This window comes from Drosophila ananassae, chromosome 2L, assembly GCF_017639315.1.
Source record: "Drosophila ananassae strain 14024-0371.13 chromosome 2L, ASM1763931v2, whole genome shotgun sequence".
NCBI lineage: Eukaryota > Metazoa > Arthropoda > Insecta > Diptera > Drosophilidae > Drosophila > Drosophila ananassae.
In genome coordinates this window covers 20,993,850-21,011,270 of record NC_057927.1, presented here as the reverse complement: position 1 = coordinate 21,011,270, position 17,421 = coordinate 20,993,850, and the positions used below count along the sequence as shown (strand labels likewise).

General features: G+C 42.2%; 8 protein-coding genes across 11 annotated transcripts; 4 read left to right on the top strand and 4 right to left on the bottom strand.

The window, feature by feature from the left end:
• The first annotated feature begins 167 nt into the window (after positions 1 to 167).
• LOC6499009 (nucleoplasmin-like protein) lies at positions 168 to 1,483 on the top strand. Its single transcript, XM_001955486.4, has 4 exons — positions 168 to 324; positions 469 to 614; positions 1,059 to 1,220; positions 1,280 to 1,483. The coding sequence occupies exons 1-4, from the start codon at positions 303 to 305 to the stop codon at positions 1,412 to 1,414; spliced, it is 465 nt and encodes a 154-aa protein (XP_001955522.1). The 5' UTR covers positions 168 to 302; the 3' UTR covers positions 1,415 to 1,483.
• A 29-nt stretch (positions 1,484 to 1,512) lies between these two features.
• LOC6501584 (ADAM 17-like protease) lies at positions 1,513 to 7,253 on the bottom strand. Of its 2 annotated transcripts, XM_001955485.4 has the most exons (10): positions 7,119 to 7,253; positions 6,811 to 7,050; positions 6,315 to 6,748; positions 6,063 to 6,257; positions 5,784 to 5,922; positions 5,391 to 5,626; positions 4,769 to 5,332; positions 4,603 to 4,708; positions 1,763 to 1,925; positions 1,513 to 1,696 (listed from the first exon to the last, which is right to left on the bottom strand). In XM_001955485.4, the coding sequence occupies exons 1-10, from the start codon at positions 7,195 to 7,197 to the stop codon at positions 1,654 to 1,656; spliced, it is 2,199 nt and encodes a 732-aa protein (XP_001955521.1). In that variant the 5' UTR covers positions 7,198 to 7,253; the 3' UTR covers positions 1,513 to 1,653. The 2 variants fall into 2 exon arrangements, with proteins under 2 accessions (XP_001955521.1, XP_014767114.1); XM_014911628.3 differs by lacking the exons at positions 1,513 to 1,696; positions 1,763 to 1,925; positions 4,603 to 4,708; positions 4,769 to 5,332; positions 5,784 to 5,922 and having other exon boundaries at positions 5,456 to 5,626.
• A 135-nt stretch (positions 7,254 to 7,388) lies between these two features.
• Positions 7,389 to 8,008, bottom strand: LOC6501583. The gene is made up of 2 exons (XM_001955484.4): positions 7,674 to 8,008; positions 7,389 to 7,615 (listed from the first exon to the last, which is right to left on the bottom strand). Exons 1-2 carry the CDS (start codon positions 7,979 to 7,981, stop codon positions 7,522 to 7,524), a joined length of 402 nt encoding a protein of 133 aa, XP_001955520.1. The 5' UTR covers positions 7,982 to 8,008; the 3' UTR covers positions 7,389 to 7,521.
• Positions 8,009 to 8,037: 29 nt separating this feature from the next.
• Positions 8,038 to 10,041, bottom strand: LOC6501582. Of its 2 annotated transcripts, XM_001955483.3 has the most exons (3): positions 9,788 to 10,041; positions 9,636 to 9,711; positions 8,038 to 9,566 (listed from the first exon to the last, which is right to left on the bottom strand). In XM_001955483.3, exon 3 carries the CDS (start codon positions 9,482 to 9,484, stop codon positions 8,261 to 8,263), a length of 1,224 nt encoding a protein of 407 aa, XP_001955519.1. In that variant the 5' UTR covers positions 9,485 to 9,566; positions 9,636 to 9,711; positions 9,788 to 10,041; the 3' UTR covers positions 8,038 to 8,260. The 2 variants fall into 2 exon arrangements, with proteins under 2 accessions (XP_001955519.1, XP_044571768.1); XM_044715833.1 differs by lacking the exon at positions 9,788 to 10,041 and having other exon boundaries at positions 9,636 to 9,752.
• A 69-nt stretch (positions 10,042 to 10,110) lies between these two features.
• On the top strand, positions 10,111 to 10,795 carry LOC6499010 (coiled-coil domain-containing protein 12). The gene is made up of 2 exons (XM_001955482.4): positions 10,111 to 10,322; positions 10,381 to 10,795. Exons 1-2 carry the CDS (start codon positions 10,198 to 10,200, stop codon positions 10,727 to 10,729), a joined length of 474 nt encoding a protein of 157 aa, XP_001955518.1. The 5' UTR covers positions 10,111 to 10,197; the 3' UTR covers positions 10,730 to 10,795.
• On the bottom strand, positions 10,720 to 14,457 carry LOC6501581 (spindle assembly abnormal protein 6 homolog). The gene is made up of 5 exons (XM_001955481.4): positions 14,403 to 14,457; positions 12,212 to 12,564; positions 11,299 to 12,156; positions 10,912 to 11,245; positions 10,720 to 10,854 (listed from the first exon to the last, which is right to left on the bottom strand). Exons 2-5 carry the CDS (start codon positions 12,383 to 12,385, stop codon positions 10,796 to 10,798), a joined length of 1,425 nt encoding a protein of 474 aa, XP_001955517.1. The 5' UTR covers positions 12,386 to 12,564; positions 14,403 to 14,457; the 3' UTR covers positions 10,720 to 10,795.
• LOC6499011 (hyphally regulated cell wall protein 1) lies at positions 12,532 to 14,419 on the top strand. Its single transcript, XM_001955480.4, has 5 exons — positions 12,532 to 12,633; positions 12,818 to 13,082; positions 13,134 to 13,731; positions 13,796 to 14,047; positions 14,109 to 14,419. The coding sequence occupies exons 1-5, from the start codon at positions 12,625 to 12,627 to the stop codon at positions 14,158 to 14,160; spliced, it is 1,176 nt and encodes a 391-aa protein (XP_001955516.1). The 5' UTR covers positions 12,532 to 12,624; the 3' UTR covers positions 14,161 to 14,419.
• A 391-nt stretch (positions 14,458 to 14,848) lies between the features above and the next one.
• LOC6499012 (prostatic acid phosphatase) lies at positions 14,849 to 17,419 on the top strand. 2 transcript variants are annotated; one of them, XM_014910387.3, is made up of 6 exons: positions 14,849 to 15,003; positions 15,107 to 15,278; positions 15,353 to 15,451; positions 15,801 to 16,490; positions 16,550 to 16,808; positions 16,868 to 17,419. In XM_014910387.3, exons 2-6 carry the CDS (start codon positions 15,120 to 15,122, stop codon positions 16,975 to 16,977), a joined length of 1,317 nt encoding a protein of 438 aa, XP_014765873.1. In that variant the 5' UTR covers positions 14,849 to 15,003; positions 15,107 to 15,119; the 3' UTR covers positions 16,978 to 17,419. The 2 variants fall into 2 exon arrangements, with proteins under 2 accessions (XP_014765873.1, XP_001955515.2); XM_001955479.4 differs by lacking the exon at positions 14,849 to 15,003 and having other exon boundaries at positions 15,066 to 15,278.
• The last annotated feature ends 2 nt before the right edge of the window (positions 17,420 to 17,421 follow it).

Genomic DNA, 17,421 nt, shown 5'->3' with positions numbered 1-17,421 from the left:
AAATCTGTAGAAGGAAAAACTTTCTAAGCTTTATACTATACATAATTATATATTTATTTAACACTCTCTTATTTTTCATTAATTTTCCCAAGAGAGTTTGTATATAAAACATGAACTAAATTTTTTAAAAATTAGCCCAAAACTATCGAGTAGATGAGCTATCGATAAACAGCCCTGGCTTGAACACCAGCACTACCTAACGCTTCATATATCTGCAGCCATCGCCGTTTTACGGGCACGTGTAGAAGTACAAAATTTCCACTCTTAATTGACTGTACATCTGTGTCCGAAGGCAAATACAAATGGAATCCGAATCGTTCTACGGTGAGAATTAACAAAATTGCATTTTTAATAGGGTACTATGGTTCCCAAAGCGGGGATTCGTATGTGCCGCCGTACTTCCAGCCGGCAAATAGTTCTAATAATGTTTTTTTTTCCTTTTTGCCGACCTCATCTACCTCCGACCAGGTTTTACGCTCAGCGAGAAAGAGCCCATTGCACAGTTCGACGTTCCTGATATTCCGGAGGAGTATGTGGTCCACTCACACAAGCTCATCATCAAACAGATTTCCCTCGGGCCCGAGGCAAAGTCCGGCGAATTCAACGTGGTGCAGGTGAGAATCGCCATTAGCTATTATCAGTCACCATATAGTAATAGTAGTCAGCCACAAATCCGTAATCTGGGCCGCTTTTCTTTTACCTGCCTTCGTGCCGGGGAAAATGGTGGCCTCTTGAGGATACTCTTCAGATTTTAAGGCCCACTCTTCAAGGCGGAGACTATCCCTCTCTACATAGATTTGTTAGATTTCACACATTTGGCCCAAACAAATAACAACCATTTTTGTTTTCCAGAAATAGCATTCAAGTTCTATTCTTTTCCTTGTTTTTACCGCATTTTTGTTTATGATAATAGCAGTTAACTCTTCTGATATTGTTCCATATTTCAGTCTAAGTTTATTTGCACTCTTCTAATATGTGTCCATTCCCTCCTCCTCAACCTTTTGCTAAAAAAAGATTCTAAATGCATTTAATTAAAATCATATACTCTTTTTCTTCAGGCCGAGACAAACATAAACGACGATGGGGAGACGGTGAAGATTCCCATTGCCGTCCTGAAAGTGGGCGAAACCCGTAGCTTAAGGCCAAATGTTGAATTCCCCAACGGATCCGTGACATTCAAGCTGGTGCAGGGCACTGGACCCGTCTATGTCTGTGGCAAGGTAACATGAACTAACACAACTTTCAAAATGTATACTACTATAAAAATAAATCATTACAGACGGAGATGAATTTCGGAGAGTTCAACGATGGTGAAATTTACGAAGAGTATTCTGATGAGGAGGATGACAGCGAATTGGAATTTGACGAGGATGCAGCTCCACAGACGAATGGAAAGAGCAATAAAAAGAAGTAAAATACAATGAAACCATTAAGCTAACGATATGATAACAAAAAAATAAAAATCCTGAACGAAAAAACAAAATGAATGTACAACAAGATTCTTAATCATTTCTAATTTGGTCTATAGTATATGGAATTTTATTCATTATGTGTAATTTTTGTTAAATTAGGATTTTTTAATACAAAAGAATTGTGGCTGTTCGAGAAAAATGCTCACGGAAGATAAAAAAAATCGCGCCACCGTACTTTGTGCTAGTTACAGGCTCGTGCCACTGAGATCTTTTGGCGGGGAACGCTGAAAGAAATAAACCATGACATATATTAGTTCAAAATCAGGACATTCATTTCAAGATCGACTTACCGTATGTGAATGACGCGACGTCTTTCGTCGCTTGGATGTATGAGGTCCAGTTTCTGACTCCACTCAATCAACTTCATTTCATGGCGCAGCTTCTTGCGATCGAAGTACGAAATGACACAGCTGATTGGAATCCAAAACACAGCGGTGACAAGGACAACGGCCACTAGAAGCGACATCAAATTAGTACAACTTGTTTACTTATTTATACAAAAAATACGAAAATATATTAAAGGGTTTTATTAGAGCACACTCTAGAAGGGCATCCCCTTCCAAAAGTTGAAAAATGCATGGGGACCAATATATGGCCCACTGCGAAGGCTATATCTTTCCTAATAACCATCCGATTCTTGAGCGGAATACCTTAAACGAATTGTGGATCAATTCTCCACCAATCTGCATCAAAATCTAGGAACGAAATATTTTTTAGATTTTTTGGCCCATTTTCTGGGGCATCCCCTTCCAAATGTTGAAAAATGCATCGGGACCAATATATGGCCCACTGAGAAGGCTATATCTTTCCTAATAACCATCCGATTCTTGAGCGGAATACCTTAAACGAATTGTGGATCGATTCCCCATCAATCTGCATCAAAATCTAGGAATAAAATATTTTTTAGATTTTTTGTCCCATTTTCTGGGGCATCCCCTTCCAAAAGTTGAAAAATGCATGGGGACCAATATATGGCCCACTGCGAAGGCTATATCTTTCCTAATAACCATCCGATTCTTGAGCGGAATACCTTAAACGAATTGTGGATCAATTCCCCATCAATCTGCATCAAAATCTAGGAACAAAATATTTTTTAGATTTTTTGGCCCATTTTCTGGGGCATCCCCTTCCAAATGTTGAAAAATGCATCGGGACCAATATATGGCCCACTGAGAAGGCTATATCTTTCCTAATAACCATCCGATTCTTGAGCGGAATACCTTAAACGAATTGTGGATCGATTCCCCATCAATCTGCATCAAAATCTAGGAATAAAATATTTTTTAGATTTTTTGTCCCATTTTCTGGGGCATCCCCTTCCAAAAGTTGAAAAATGCATGGGGACCAATATATGGCCCACTGCGAAGGCTATATCTTTCCTAATAACCATCCGATTCTTGAGCGGAATACCTTAAACGAATTGTGGATCGATTCCCCATCAATCTGCATCAAAATCTAGGAATAAAATATTTTTTAGATTTTTTGTCCCATTTTCTGGGGCATCCCCTTCCAAAAGTTGAAAAATGCATGGGGACCAATATATGGCCCACTGCGAAGGCTATATCTTTCCTAATAACCATCCGATTCTTGAGCGGAATACCTTAAACGAATTGTGGATCGATTCCCCATCAATCTGCATCAAAATCTAGGAATAAAATATTTTTTAGATTTTTTGTCCCATTTTCTGGGGCATCCCCTTCCAAAAGTTGAAAAATGCATGGGGACCAATATATGGCCCACTGCGAAGGCTATATCTTTCCTAATAACCATCCGATTCTTGAGCGGAATACCTTAAACGAATTGTGGATCGATTCCCCATCAATCTGCATCAAAATCTAGGAATAAAATATTTTTTAGATTTTTTGTCCCATTTTCTGGGGCATCCCCTTCCAAAAGTTGAAAAATGCATGGGGACCAATATATGGCCCACTGCGAAGGCTATATCTTTCCTAATAACCATCCGATTCTTGAGCGGAATACCTTAAACGAATTGTGGATCGATTCCCCATCAATCTGCATCAAAATCTAGGAATAAAATATTTTTTAGATTTTTTGTCCCATTTTCTGGGGCATCCCCTTCCAAAAGTTGAAAAATGCATGGGGACCAATATATGGCCCACTGCGAAGGCTATATCTTTCCTAATAACCATCCGATTCTTGAGCGGAATACCTTAAACGAATTGTGGATCAATTCACCATCAATCTGCATCAAAATCTAGGAACAAAATATTTTTTAGATTTTTTGTCCCATTTTCTGGGGCATCCCCTTCTAAATGTTGAAAAATGCATGGGGACCAATATATGGCCCACTGCGAAGGCTATATCTTCCCCAATAACTATCCGATTCTTGAGCGGAATACCTTAAACGAATTGTGGATCGATTCCCCATCAATCTGCATTGAAATCTAGGAATAAAATATTTTTTAGATTTTTTGTCTCATTTTCTGGGGCATCCCCTTCTAAATGTTGAAAAATGCATGGGGACCAATATATGGCCCACTGCGAAGGCTATATCTTCCCCAATAACTATCCGATTCTTGAGCGGAATACCTTAAACGAATTGTGGATCAATTCCCCATCAATCTGCATCAAAATCTAGGAACAAAATATTTTTTAGATTTTTTGTCCCATTTTCTGGGGCATCCCCTTCTAAATGTTGAAAAATGCATGGGGACCAATATATGGCCCACTGCGAAGGCTATATCTTCCCCAATAACTATCCGATTCTTGAGCGGAATACCTTAAACGAATTGTGGATCGATTCCCCATCAATCTGCATCAAAATCTAGGAACAAAATATTTTTTAGATTTTTTGTCCCATTTTCTGGGGCATCCCCTTCTAAATGTTGAAAAATGCTTGGGGACCAATATATGGCCCACTGCGAAGGCTATATCTTCCCCAATAACTATCCGATTCTTGAGCGGAATACCTTAAACGAATTGTGGATCGATCCTCCACCAATCTGCATCAAAATCTAGGAACAACAATTTTTTTAGATTTTTTTTAAACTTTTATAGGAGGTCTACTTCAAAATGAGGAAAATGCATGGGGAGTTCTATATGACCACAGAAAAGGCTATATCCTTACCCTTATTTATCTGATTTTTTCTTTAGGTTTTTTTGTACTTACTGACAATGTTGTCCTTGAGAAATCTGAGTGTCTTCGCCACATTTATTTCCTCTATAATATCCCAGAAGCGCTCAACCACATCCTGTATGGTCTTCTCGCAAACGCCCTGTTGGGAAATGAAAATAATATAAATTATGTATTTTGCCTATAACCCCAATAAACTCACCTTATTGCAGAATCCAGTTATGCAAGGCGTGCCATCCGGCAGGACATCAGGTGGCTCCACCGGAAAGCAGGTTTCGTTGATGCTCATGCGGCAGCAACGCTTGCAGGCATCCGCTATGATGTCGCACATGCAGCTCTGCAAGCCCTGGGTCTCGCAATACGGCACACACTTTCCATTCCGGCATTGCCCACGCTCCTGGCATATCGTCCCATCCGCCATAGCTGGGGATTTGGGGCACTCCGCATGGGCACCTGTGCAACGGGCCTCCTGCTCACAAGTGGCGTATTGAGCTTCACGGCACTTCATCCCCGACGCCATGAACTGGCAGTTCTGGCAACAGGGCGAGTTTTTGTCGCTGCACATGGCTCCCTGATTCCGACGCAGTTTGCAGTTTTTGTCGCAGCATGAATCGTTGTCCTCAGTTCCCAGTAAACCGGCATCGCACTGCTCGTCACCTTCAACGCGAAGATTGCCACAGAAGGACTCCTCCGGTTCAGAGAAGCATCTACCCGACTTGGCCTGCAGAACCTTTCGAATGGATCGAAGGGAGCATGGAGAGAATTTCTGAAAAAGATAATTTTTTTAATGAAGTTCTTTATAAAATAGTGCTCCAAGAACTTACCTTATTGTTGACATCATAACCACTGACGGAGTAGGTGTACATGAGGAAGCTGCCACCCTGGGAAGCGCTCGGCGAGCACTCCGGAATATCTGGGTCGTGTTCAGATCCCCAATTGTGTCCAAACTCATGGGCCGTTACCAAGTCAGCCTCGCGTGTGATGACTCTTTGTCCATAATGATTCCGGGAGCTGCTCAATCCGGAGTTCAAGTACAGAGTGTAGCCATTTTTGAAATATTCTTTGAACGGGAAATAAAATTTTCAAATATTATCTTACTGAAATGTATCTTAAAAGTGCTGAAAACGGAAGAAAAACCAGAATAAAAGAAGATAAACGCAAAGTTCAAAGCCAAAATGAAAATGAGAAATGTGAAGTGATGTTTAGGGATTAGCAACCTGGAGTGCAAATGCCGCCAACGGAATTGCGACGCGGGGAGCCAACGTAAGCCAAGCCCAGAATGCCGCCTTCGAACTTGAGATCGGTAAAGAGATGGGCTAGGCAGAAGTCTTTGTGGCTGTACTCCCGGGAGAAGACCTACACATGGCGATAAATCGACGGAGACGGAGGCGGAGCACAGGATTGAAGTAAGAAAGAGCACAAGACAAGAATTAAATGGCCATGAGCAACGGCAGCTAAACTAGAAAAATGAATCATAAAATATGAATTGAACGCACCTCGAGAAGATTGCGGACATCCCACTTCTCACGGATCATGTTGTAATGCGCTTCACCACCTCGCAACCTGGTTGGCTCCGAGTGCACCACTATCTTCTTGATGACGAAGCCCATGCCCTTGAATCCTTCCTGGTCGGAGCGATCCTGCCATACGGTGTCGTTGTAGATCTTGTGCACCCGATCGATGAGGCTTATCTAGAGGTAAAACAGAGGCTATAGAAACATAGTCATAAGATTGTAACAGATCCTTACCAAGTAGTTGATGGTCGTCTTGGTGTTGCCTCCTCCCATTTCCTGGAAAAATCTATAATCCGCCACCAGAAGGAGGGGACATCGAGTTTTGGTTGGGGTGTACTCGTACTGATCCGACTGACGCTTCTCGCGCGAGTGTATTTCATTGTCTATGGTATCCTCGCTTTCCTTGTCTTCCAGCTCCAGACCCTCCTTGATGTAGCCACAGGTCTTGGGAGTGCCACCCGCCTCGTTCTTGTGCACCTTTACATCGGAGGACTTGTAGGCCACCATTGTGTCCTTTTTGGCCTCTGGCAGGTGTCTCCACGAAGGCTCTATATGGTAGGTTTCATCCGGAAGGTGGATAGACATGGTCATTGTCCCATCCTCAATATAAGCCCTCACTGAAGACTCCAGTTCGCCGAAGACGCGGCCAGAATAGAAGCTATCATGATCTGAGAGGGAAATACATCCAGTCAAATCCAGTCCAGGATAACAATGACGGGAGTATACATACCCATATGCACCACCGTTTCATTGCCATCCGCATCCACAGCATAGGCCCGAAATTTGCTATGAAGGACATCTCGATGGGGGTGCAAAATCAACCGGAAGTTTTTTCCCAGAGTGGTGAACTCCACTTCCTTGATGACATTAAACGGATTTGTACTGTGCTTGGCTCCTCTTTTAACGACTCTATGCACGACATCGTCCTTGTGGAATATCTCATAGTGGCGAAGAGTTTTTTGTAACGCAACTGAAAATGAATGAAAAATAATCCATTTTTTGAAAATAGAGGGAATTTTCCAAGTTTCCAATGCTTACCGCAATTTTCGACTAAAAGGCAGGCGAAGAAAACAGAGATTAAGGCGAGACCACAGCAGCTAATGCATTTTGTAAACATTTTTCCCCCGCAAAAAACTTTTCTGCATTATTGATTTTTCGGATTCAAGCAGCTGAGCTGCGAGTCCTGTTGAGGGTTAACAGAATACCGTTCTTATTGTTTAACAGACTGTTATCTTTCTAGTTCTAGTTCCATATCCGGTTCCGGTTCACTAATGTTATTATAGCGGGCTAATTTGAAACCATTTAAAGGATAGGTGAAAACGCAGCGGCAATTTATATTTAATAACTTTTCAAATTTAACAATTTGCCAAAAATATTATTAATTGTAATTTTTATAGTCTGTATTTTATGTATTTTTCCAAATTCAAAGTAAGGCATCTGTTTACCGAGGATCTGCCACCACCGGAATAGGCGCCAGCTTATAATCAACACCATAGAATTGACCGTTGAGGGATTTCCGCCTTGGCTTGGGCATGCTATGGACAGGATAACATTAGTGTTGGAGATCAACTTTTCAGATCAAATATAACATACTTTGTTGCATCAGAGCCGTATATAGAAATAGTCACATATTTGCTGGGAACATTGTTCAGGAAATTGATATAGCGGCACCGTAGATAGGGATTTTGGCGAGTAGATAAAACTGCCCTCAGGTGCTCCAGCTTGTGCTTGAAGATGGGCAGGACTACCCAGTTATCGTCGGGCAGGTGAAGGAAATCCTTTGCGGTCTTCTGCTCGGCCTCCTTGTGTTTCTTTTCCTCCGGTTTGAACTCTTGTGCCAGCTTTTCGATGTCGAATTTCATGGGCCATGCTGTAAACGGTTCGCAAATTGTGGTCTGCATTCTGTCCGATTTGAAAAACTAAACACTAATGATCCGAACACAATTGAAAGGCCTGCTTATCATTTATAAACTGAGGCCTTCTCAGAACACACATTTTTTTAATTTTTAAAATTTTGCTATACTTTATATTTGGCTTAAGTATTTAAATCGTTAAATATCCGTAAAATGTACAAATTCAAATGAGAATAAAGGTAAAAGCACAAAGACAAGGGGACACATCGCATTTTAAACTTAATATTAAAGTTGAAAACTAGCTAATTACTAGCTAAGATTTGCTTTTTACTTCTGCAACTCGGCCATGTTGGCCTCGAAGATGGCCGTGTTGATCTTGTGCTTCAGGGAGATAAGGACCTCTCTGTTGCTGATCGCCCTCATCTCGTTGGCCACGTACTCGCCGTAGGTGGCAAACTCATCGCGATGCGTCGGCAGGCTGACAATTGTCGGCGATGGTGGGCTGGGAACTGAAGCGCCGCCGGCTGGCTTCGAAGAAGGCAGAGGGGTATTTACCTTCGGCAGTCGCAGGTTACTCATAGAAATGCCAGGAGAAGCTGTCAGCACACTGCTGGTTGTTCCATTCGCAGTGGATTCCAGGGAGGGAGAAATAATAGTGGTAGTATTATGCGGCGCACTTGTTTCATAATACAGCCTCTTCGGCGCATTCGGATGAAGCTGGTGGGGCGTGTGCGTCTCATCAAAGTAGGAATCCTCATGCGCACTGTTATCCCTTCTTTGGATTTTGATTATTCTAGTGGGCACCACATGCACAGAATTGCTCCCAGGGTTCTGGGTAGGATTGGACTGGTAGTGCAGCTCTCCACTCTCATTCGCCTGGAAGCTAACAGTTTCCATTTCCATCAAAGATGGCTGGTGCTGATGCTGGTGATGCTCGATAGATTCTGGTTCCTCCGGTTCCTGGAGGTTAATATACCGGACATTAAGCTCTTTGCTAATTTTCGGCTTTGCGTCCGCGTCCTCCATCTCTGGTTCGTCGATGTCATCCACATCTTTGGTTGTCTCTTCGATAAGCTTCTCCAGCTCCTGAGCCCTGCTGCTTGCATGGCTCTTGCGCATATAATCCTCATTCATGGTCGCTGCACTATTTTGGGCAGGAGTGCTGCTATTGCTGTTGTTATCTGGAGCGACCTCGCCTAAGCCAAACTTCCGGTCGTCACCTTGCAGGTCTGTTTTCAAGCGTCCTTTGGTCGAACGACACGCGTAGGGAGAGCTGAGGAACACCAGGTTCTTGAAGCCAAACCACTTGGAGTTGTAGGGCTCCTTCCGTTTCATGCGACTGATCTCGCGATGGTATTGGGTTCGCAGCGTGTGGAACTTCTTCTCCAGCTCGTTGACGGGGATATTGCCGCCCAGAACCTGACTCACTTCGCTCAGAAGCCGCTGCTTGACGTCCTTTTTTCGGTACTCATCACAAGTCATATCCCACAGACCGCGGCGACATCGGTACTCACTGATCAGCAGCAGTGTCTTCTCTCGCGTCCACTCCATTTTTAGATCAGCTACTTTATCCGGGGCAAGAACGGTGTCGTCACCAAGGCAGAACAGAACAATGCTGGGACCGGCCGGCTCCCTTTGATCGAAAATAAAGATACGGAACGAAATTAGTGTGCAGTGGTTTTTTAATAGCCCAAAGAGTTACCTCGGATCGCAAGGGAATTAGCTGGCTGGGTTTATTTTGGTTACTCCAAAGCAGGACGTGCGTCTAATCGGATGGGCTACGGGGTATGAATTCGTTAATATAATAGTTTAATGAAAGTTATTTACATCTTCAATCAGTTTTAATAAAGTTACCTCTAATTGGAGAAGTCGATGCTGGCTTTGTTTTGATTAAATTATTAGGTATTGCCTTCTTCTAATAGTTTCCGATCAATCGGACATTCTATTGTCCTTGAAAAGATGCATGCAAATGTAGGGGAATCCAGATAATACATCTAAATATTAAATTAAATTAATAGTTTGTTTAAAATCGCACAAAAAGGTACAGCTGCTCCCCCCCTCGCGTAAAAACAAACGCTGTGTATCTGTATGGCTAGGGTTGCCAGCCCACGCCAAAATGCTCAATACTGCCAGATCAAGTGAAATTTTAGCTTTTTCCCGCCGATTTTAGCGGGAAAGTGTCTATTAAATGCTTGGTAACTCTGCACTTTAATGACAACAAACAATAACCAAATAAACGCGGAAACTTATATTTTACAATAATAATGGACGGCAATGTAGGTAAACTGACTGAAGAATCTCGGAAACGCAAAGAAAGGCTTCAAAAATTGCGGGATCAAGTTCAAAACAAAACCGGAGAATCCTCGGAACAGAATGAAAAATTACCAAAGTGTGTGAAATATATTACAATTTTGTATATTTTATTAAAATTTCAATTTAACTGTCAGGCCTGTCTTCCGGAGCTATAAACCTCAGAATGAGAACACTGACGGTGAGGTGTTGGCGCAGGAACCCACAGGAAACATTGAATCCGCCGTTGAGGGTCAGCTGAATCTTCTCCAGCAGCCCATGGTAATCGAAGAGATAGATATAACCAACCTGGCGCCCCGCAAACCAGATTGGGATCTCAAGCGCGATGCCAGCAAAAAGTTGGAACGTTTGGAGCGTCGTACTCAAAAGGCTATTGCCGAGCTCATCCGGGAAAGGCTGAAACTAAACCAAATTGAGGACATCAGCCAGGCGGTTAATGTAGGGACTGCCCATGCGGGCGAAAACACTGGTGAGGATTATGACTAGAGCCGAACAATACAATTACTTTTACTAAACTTGTACAAAACGAGAATAAATTAACAATAAGTAAAACTATCGGCGATTTTCCTTGCCGGTGGGTATGTTTAATCGTTCTTTTAGTGTGAGTATCTCTGAAATTACACAAAGTTATGAAATAAAAATACTTTTTATTGAAATTATAGACTCACGTTTGGAATATTTTTGCTCCAGGCCTTGGGCAAATTGGCGCATAGTTTGTAGTTGCTGTGGAATTTCTTCCCGAAGCTTTTCGATTGTTATTCTAGCCTGCCGAAGCTCATCTTCCCTTAATGCCAACAGCTTTTCTTTCTCCTGGACTGCTTTCTCTTGCTGCAGTGCCACTTCAGTACGCCAGGCTATGGTCTTCTTGTGGTTGAGTAGTTCCTGGGTCTGCTTCAGTATAATCTGATTCGCTTTGGAAATTTCTTCGGAAGCCATTTCCAGAGCTTGCCGCTTGGTGTGAAGGATTTTTTTCTCAGCCTCAAGCTCTGCGGCAATATTAGCCTAGAAATAAAGGTAAAAGCAACTGATATGTAGATTTCTCAAATGTTAAATACCTTCTCTTTATTTCCCTTCTGTATGTTTTCCTGCAGTTCCGAGGTGTGCTGTTTGAGGTCCTCGATTTTGTACTCCAGTTTTCGCTCCTGTTTCCTTGCGTTAAGAATATCAACTTGCAGTTTGTCATTCTGATCTTTTAAAGTTCCAACTCTGGACTGAAATGAGGACAACTCATCACTTAGAGCTTGACAACGCTTTTCAGTCTGTTCTTGAAGATTTTTAAGATCGTTTTTGTCGAGGGTGGCCTTTTCAAGCTGGGACTGCAGACCGGAGATAGCTCGGCGGTTTCTTTCAAGTTCATTACTGCGCTGTTCGTTTACTTTGGATAGTTTTTCTTGCCACTGTTGAACCTCGGTGGCATGCTTTTCCTCAAGCATTCGAGTGTTTTCCGACAATGCTTCTCTTAGTTTGCTGTTTTCGGTGCTCAACCGGTCCATATGGGATCGTTGGGAGTTGATTTCCACCTGTAGTTGCTGCACATTCTGCTCTAACATAAATTGCTTTTTATGAGACGCATCCAGCATAATATTTATGTAGAATAACACAGTATTTAAAGGAGCCGATCGGCAGGGTAGACACAGGTGGACAAGGTTTTTAAAGGATCTTATTTCCACAAACTGTAGGTGATAGTCATGGGATTGGCCACCACTTCCAGATGATGCGTTTTGATCCCTGGCGGATAAGTGGAGCTCAAGTTTCCCGGATTGGCAATCCTTTAACATGCGCACCACATTCTCCATGAAGCCAGCGAAAGTCACATTCAGCGATTGATCCTGTTTGAGTTCATTGAAGGAGGCGCTATCCACAGTGGTGATATACATTCGCCGCTGGTCAGTTTTCTCAGCTAGGCGAAGTTGCTGTACATAAAATAGGTTTATTATAGCCAGTAGACTTCTTATAAGAATAACTCACAATAAGCTCTTTGAAATCCATTCTCTCCGCGTACAGTAAACAAGCCCGCTTGTTAGGTCGCATCATTTCGCCCCTGAAAGAAACCAAAATCTCGGCACTGGGCAGAATATTCACCACGTTCTTGCTGTATTCCATATTAGCAAAATAGCTGTCTTCGGAGGCTGGTGCCCACATTTTGGATGAACCGGGCGATTTTTGTCAATATTTTTAAAATTTCAAAAGTAAACAAAGCCAATTCGATGGATTGGTAAGATCGATAACAATTACAGCGCGATAAGGTTCTTTATGTGTTATCGGGATTCTGGGACTTGGAAGCTATGGCCACATTAAATACAAATGTCAGGTGCCCATCTCTATGTTAATAAAACAGAAAGAAAAAAAATACAGCAAAACATATAGAGAAAAATAAATACATGTCTACTGTACGTAAGAGTTTAAAATGTGGCTTAGCTAGAAGTTCAAGAACCCGTATCCTGCTCCACCCCTATAAATTCAAGCATAAATCCAAGCTGACTGTGAAGAAGGCGTTCGTGTGCAGCCGGCTGAGAACAGGACAAAAATTAAAAGAATTTTTTAATATATTATGTTTCATTTGCATATTCGCAGACCGCGAAGGTGTTCGTGGGCAGCCTGCCTCCCGGCTGTAAGCCGGAGGAGCTACGTCGCCTTTTCGCCAACTATGGATCCGTCGTAGAATGCGACGTGATGAACCGCTGTGCCTTTGTCCACTTGGCCAACGTGGATATGGCGGACGCGGCCATCTCGGCGCTAAATGGTACCAATTTTAAAGGTCAGAATATAGTCGTAGAGGCAGGCAGACCGAAATATGGTAATGGTCCCCGGAATGGCGGTGGTGGTAGACCCTCAGACGGTAAGTATTTTTAGCATTCCTATTCCAATTACCATAACGAATCATTTGCAGGTCCCACCGGCAGCCCAAATAAAAGATCCAACGACTCTGGAAACAACTTCAAGCGTAACAATTATCGCGAGGAAGGTAGTAGTCGGTTTTCTGGGGGAAACAACTTCAACAAGCCGAATGAGTTTGGACCAATGCGTAAGGAAGCTAACTATAGGCAGGAGCGGAGTGCACCCTATAGCAAAGGACCATCACAACAGAGCCAAAGTAAGGATGGATTTAGGAACAACAAATTCGCCTCTGGAGGCAATGCCACAAAATTCGGGGAGGGAAACCGCTTTAGCAACAACCGCTTCCAGCAGCAGAGGGACCAAAACGGTAGCAGGGGATTCAGCAATACCAGCAAGGGTCCGCCAACTGGCAGGAGACCTAATTTTAAAAATAGTCCAACAAGTGCTTACGGAGGTGGTGGGAGCCAAAGTGACTTTTCTACTGGTAGTAATGCCGGTGGAAGCAACGGTGGCAGTCGGGGACCAGACAATAATGTTCGCCAGGATCGCCGTGGCTTTGCGCTGCCTGTGGAACATCAGCATCAAGGTTTCAATCGCTTCGCTAATGGACCAATCAATTCGGGAAATCGTGGCGATGCTGGGGCTAATGGGTATGTATATTGACTGTTAAACTTGGTTTATATATAAACATAAATTTTTTATTTCACTTTCAAGGCTTTCAAGTCCACATGGTGGACGGGGATTTTTTAATGGGGGCGCGGGAATGAATGGCAGACGCGGTAGCAATGGACCACCTGGCAATGAATACAACAACCAGGAAGGAGGCAGGGGATCGAGTAATCGCGGTGGTGTAGCAGCCGGAGGTGGTGGAGGAAAGGGTCACCTGAATGGCCTACAAGCATATCACACGGAGTTTCCTCCTTTGGGTAGCGGTGGTGGGTCTAATGGCCCTACTCAGCGGAATCGGTAAGTTTAGAATACAAATAACTAAAATCTGTGGATATTTATGAACATCTTCTCTTTTCAGTTTCAACGGACCGCGACCTGGGCCTAATATGGGTGGTAATAGAAGATTTTGAAGCAAGTGCTGCTGGACGCATTGCCTTCTTGCTGTTGGCCACTCCTTGTGAACACCAATTAATATTGTAATAGCCGAATTTTGTTTTCCATTGTTTCGAGCCCCGAATCTTTTAGTAAAACCGACCGGTTCATTTTTATTTGTCCTATAGCTGTACTTTTAAGACCAAGATCAACAGTATATTTGTTATTTGTAGTTAAGATTGTTTCAATATTTAATGCAATACTTAAATAATCATATTACGTGTGTGCAACTAGAAACGAAGTCAATCAATACAAATCTTAAATACCAAAAAATAACTGTTGTTTTTTTTGAAATTTTTTACCGTTATGCGCTCGGTTGTGGTTACCAGGGTTGCGTTCAAAAGTATCGAAAGCAAAGGTGTAGTAAGGTGGAAATATAGGGGTTAAAAGTTAAAAATTGCCTTAGGTAATAAAGGGGAGGGTAAAACTATGGCTTAATAACGGCAACGTTTCCTAACATATTAGACATTAAAAAAAAAATACTTTTAAAATGTTTTGAAGGAATAATTTTGAAGGTTTTGGATTGGTCTATGAAAATATCTGAAATTACCTTTTAAAACTAAAATTAAGGGTTTTAAGTTTCTTTTAAAATGATAAATAAAGAAATACTTTATTCCAATGCAATTTATTTAAACTTTCGGGTAACCCTCTGACACAATCTTGCTTACGCCACTGCTCAAATCTATCGGTATCGGAAAAACAAAGAGAGCAATATTGCCAAAATTATAAACAAGGAAGTATGACAATTGTTTAAACTTCAATTTGGCTCAGGTGTATATATGAAAACCATAGACGACTAGATCGCCAGTTGTACGGTTGAGGTAAGCCCAACCAGCCTCGGAGTTACTTCCTCCCACTTCCACTCCACATAACGCGAAACCATCGCAACTGCTAACATATGTTTTCCCGCTGGTTGATTTCAAGTTTGGCTCAGAAAATGTGGCACTACATCCACCAGCGTTTGTTGATTTCCCTCACCGTGATTTGCCTGCTGTTGGTCGGACTGGGAAATGCCCTGCACACATACGCCAATCCTGAAGGTCAGGTGCCAGATATGTTGGCCACATTGCCAGGCCAGCTTAAGTTCGTGCATGTGGTAAGAGCCCAGTGGTTACTGTTGTTGTTTCGAGCATACCATTTTATCAAGGTTTAAACGTGTTTCTCTTCCAGATATATCGCCACGGCGACAGAACGCCCGTTGATCCATATCCCACGGATCCGTGGAACAATCGAAAGTATTGGCCAACTGGCTGGGGGCAATTGACTAATGTAAGTAGTTTTTTTAATATACACCTTTGCAGACATTTCTAGATAGTAGGTATCTTAATAAACTTTTTGAACTTTAATCAGTGTAGCTAGTTTATCAGTATAGCGGTGCTATACAGCTTTTAGACAATGACTGTTTCATTAATGATAAAAACATCATTAAATACGACCAATTCATGGAATTCGACAAACTTAAACAGCTACTTATACATGTGCATAATTTTTAATCAGTTTCTTTATTCAATATATTGATGCTTTGTTATGATGTTTATTTAATGCATATATGTATATATACGCCTTATCACTCCTTTTGGTAGCAAATACTAATTAATTACCAATCAATAACTTTTAGCTGGGAAAGCAAGAGCACTACGAACTGGGAAAATGGCTGCGCAATCGGTACTCCTCCATCCTCAATACGAGATATTCCAACGAAAATATCTTTGTCCAATCCACTGATGTTGATCGCACTCTAATGAGCGCCCAGTCGAACCTGGCGGGCTTGTTCGAGCCTGTGGGCGACGACGTTTGGAATCCCGAGATCAACTGGCAACCCATTCCCGTTCACACAATACCCGAAAAGGATGATGCCATTTTGGCTGCCAAGGCTCCCTGCCCAGCCTATGACTACGAGTTGGACAAGCTTGAATCGTCGCCAGAGTTTAAGGAATTGACCAAACACTATCAAGATCTCTTTGCCTACTTGGGCGAAAAAAGTGGTCGCCCCGTGAAGACCTTCACAGATGCTCAGTATTTGAATAACACCCTTTTCATTGAGAATCTCTACAACCTAACATTGCCAGGTTGGACCGACAAGGTTTTCGGGCATGAAGAGCTGACTTATGCGGCGAATTTTGCATTTAGTATTGGTACCTATACACGAAAGCTGGCCAGGCTAAAGGCGGGACCTCTGCTGAAGGATATTTTCCAGCGTTTCGACGATAAAGCTTCCGGGCGTCTGGATCCAGATCGCTCTATGTGGGTGTACAGCGCTCACGATACAACTGTTGCCAATGTCTTAAATGCCCTAAAGCTATTTGAAGTGAGTTCATAAATATATTTAATGATTTTTAGCTTCTAACTTGAGTATTTGTTCAACAGCTTCATAGTCCGCCTTATGTGGCTTGCATAATGCTGGAGTTACGAGTAGACAATAGCAATACTCCCTTGGTTTCGGTTTTCTATAAGAACACCACCGCCGAACCTCAACCCCTGGATATTCCCGGATGCGGAGTGTCCTGCCCACTGAAAAAACTAGTCAAAATCTATAAGGATGTATTGCCCATGGACTGGGAACGTGAATGCAAACGCTCCACCATGATGATGACCTACGAGGAGGCTAATTTGGGAGCGGCGACAGGTTAATTTGAGTTTAATATAAAAGTGAATCTGATTATAATTGACTTTTTACTTCACTAGGTATCCTAATTTTAATTATCTTAATTTTGATGTGTGCCAGTTACGCATTGATGATTTACTACCGTCGTCGCAACTACAAGATATATACTCCGTACTCGCAAATGGCTTAACCGGTGACCAGACGATGGATGATCCAAAAGACTACTTATCTCAGAATTTAGAGCCTCGCATCGGCCAGGCCTGTACTTGCCAACGTGAATTGTTTTCCCTACGCATTTTCTCCTTTTTTTGAGTGACGATGTTGTTTGTTGTTGTTACGGCTCCGTTAAGTTGTGCTTTTAGTTCACAAAAATCATTTTGGTTGTATTATGATTAGTATAATAGTTAAAACCCAAGTTTGTTGGCATTTAAATGGAATAACTCATTCGTTGTTATTCAGTGAATGAAATGGAATATAAAGACTGTGACAGGCGATCTTGAAGTTGCATATATATATATACATATATTCATATATATACATACATATATATTTACACGCATTTATACATACACATTTTTATGAATCCACCTTGAATGAAAAAATTTACTGTATTAAAAAAAGCTCAAATCATATT

Bases quoted from the DNA above. Each gene is read 5' to 3' on its own strand.
- LOC6501583 (XM_001955484.4), bottom strand. From the start codon at position 7,981: ATGCAGACCACAATTTGCGAACCGTTTACAGCATGGCCCATGAAATTC. The intron at 7,616-7,673 runs GTATGTTATATT...TCCTGTCCATAG, and splicing joins TACGGCTCTGATGCAACAAA to CATGCCCAAGCCAAGGCGGA.
- LOC6499009 (XM_001955486.4), top strand. From the start codon at position 303: ATGGAATCCGAATCGTTCTACG. The intron at 325-468 runs GTGAGAATTAAC...ACCTCCGACCAG, and splicing joins GGAATCCGAATCGTTCTACG to GTTTTACGCTCAGCGAGAAA. The intron at 1,221-1,279 runs GTAACATGAACT...AAATCATTACAG, and splicing joins CCGTCTATGTCTGTGGCAAG to ACGGAGATGAATTTCGGAGA.
- LOC6501581 (XM_001955481.4), bottom strand. From the start codon at position 12,385: ATGTGGGCACCAGCCTCCGAAGACAGCTATTTTGCTAATATGGAATAC. The intron at 12,157-12,211 runs GTGAGTTATTCT...TTTTATGTACAG, and splicing joins TGGATTTCAAAGAGCTTATT to CAACTTCGCCTAGCTGAGAA. The intron at 10,855-10,911 runs GTGAGTCTATAA...GTGTAATTTCAG, and splicing joins GGAGCAAAAATATTCCAAAC to AGATACTCACACTAAAAGAA.
- LOC6499011 (XM_001955480.4), top strand. The intron at 13,083-13,133 runs GTAAGTATTTTT...AATCATTTGCAG, and splicing joins TGGTGGTAGACCCTCAGACG to GTCCCACCGGCAGCCCAAAT. The intron at 14,048-14,108 runs GTAAGTTTAGAA...TTCTCTTTTCAG, and splicing joins GGCCCTACTCAGCGGAATCG to TTTCAACGGACCGCGACCTG.
- LOC6499010 (XM_001955482.4), top strand. From the start codon at position 10,198: ATGGACGGCAATGTAGGTAAACTGACTGAAGAATCTCGGAAACGCAAA. The intron at 10,323-10,380 runs GTGTGTGAAATA...TTTAACTGTCAG, and splicing joins CAGAATGAAAAATTACCAAA to GCCTGTCTTCCGGAGCTATA.
- LOC6501582 (XM_001955483.3), bottom strand. From the start codon at position 9,484: ATGGAGTGGACGCGAGAGAAGACACTGCTGCTGATCAGTGAGTACCGA.
- LOC6499012 (XM_001955479.4), top strand. From the start codon at position 15,081: ATGTTTTCCCGCTGGTTGATTTCAAGTTTGGCTCAGAAAATGTGGCAC. The intron at 15,452-15,800 runs GTAAGTAGTTTT...AATAACTTTTAG, and splicing joins GCTGGGGGCAATTGACTAAT to CTGGGAAAGCAAGAGCACTA. The intron at 16,491-16,549 runs GTGAGTTCATAA...TTTGTTCAACAG, and splicing joins ATGCCCTAAAGCTATTTGAA to CTTCATAGTCCGCCTTATGT.
- LOC6501584 (XM_001955485.4), bottom strand. From the start codon at position 7,197: ATGTTTACAAAATGCATTAGCTGCTGTGGTCTCGCCTTAATCTCTGTT. The intron at 7,051-7,118 runs GTAAGCATTGGA...ATTCATTTTCAG, and splicing joins CCTTTTAGTCGAAAATTGCG to TTGCGTTACAAAAAACTCTT. The intron at 1,926-4,602 runs GTAAGTACAAAA...TGTCGCTTCTAG, and splicing joins TCTCAAGGACAACATTGTCA to TGGCCGTTGTCCTTGTCACC.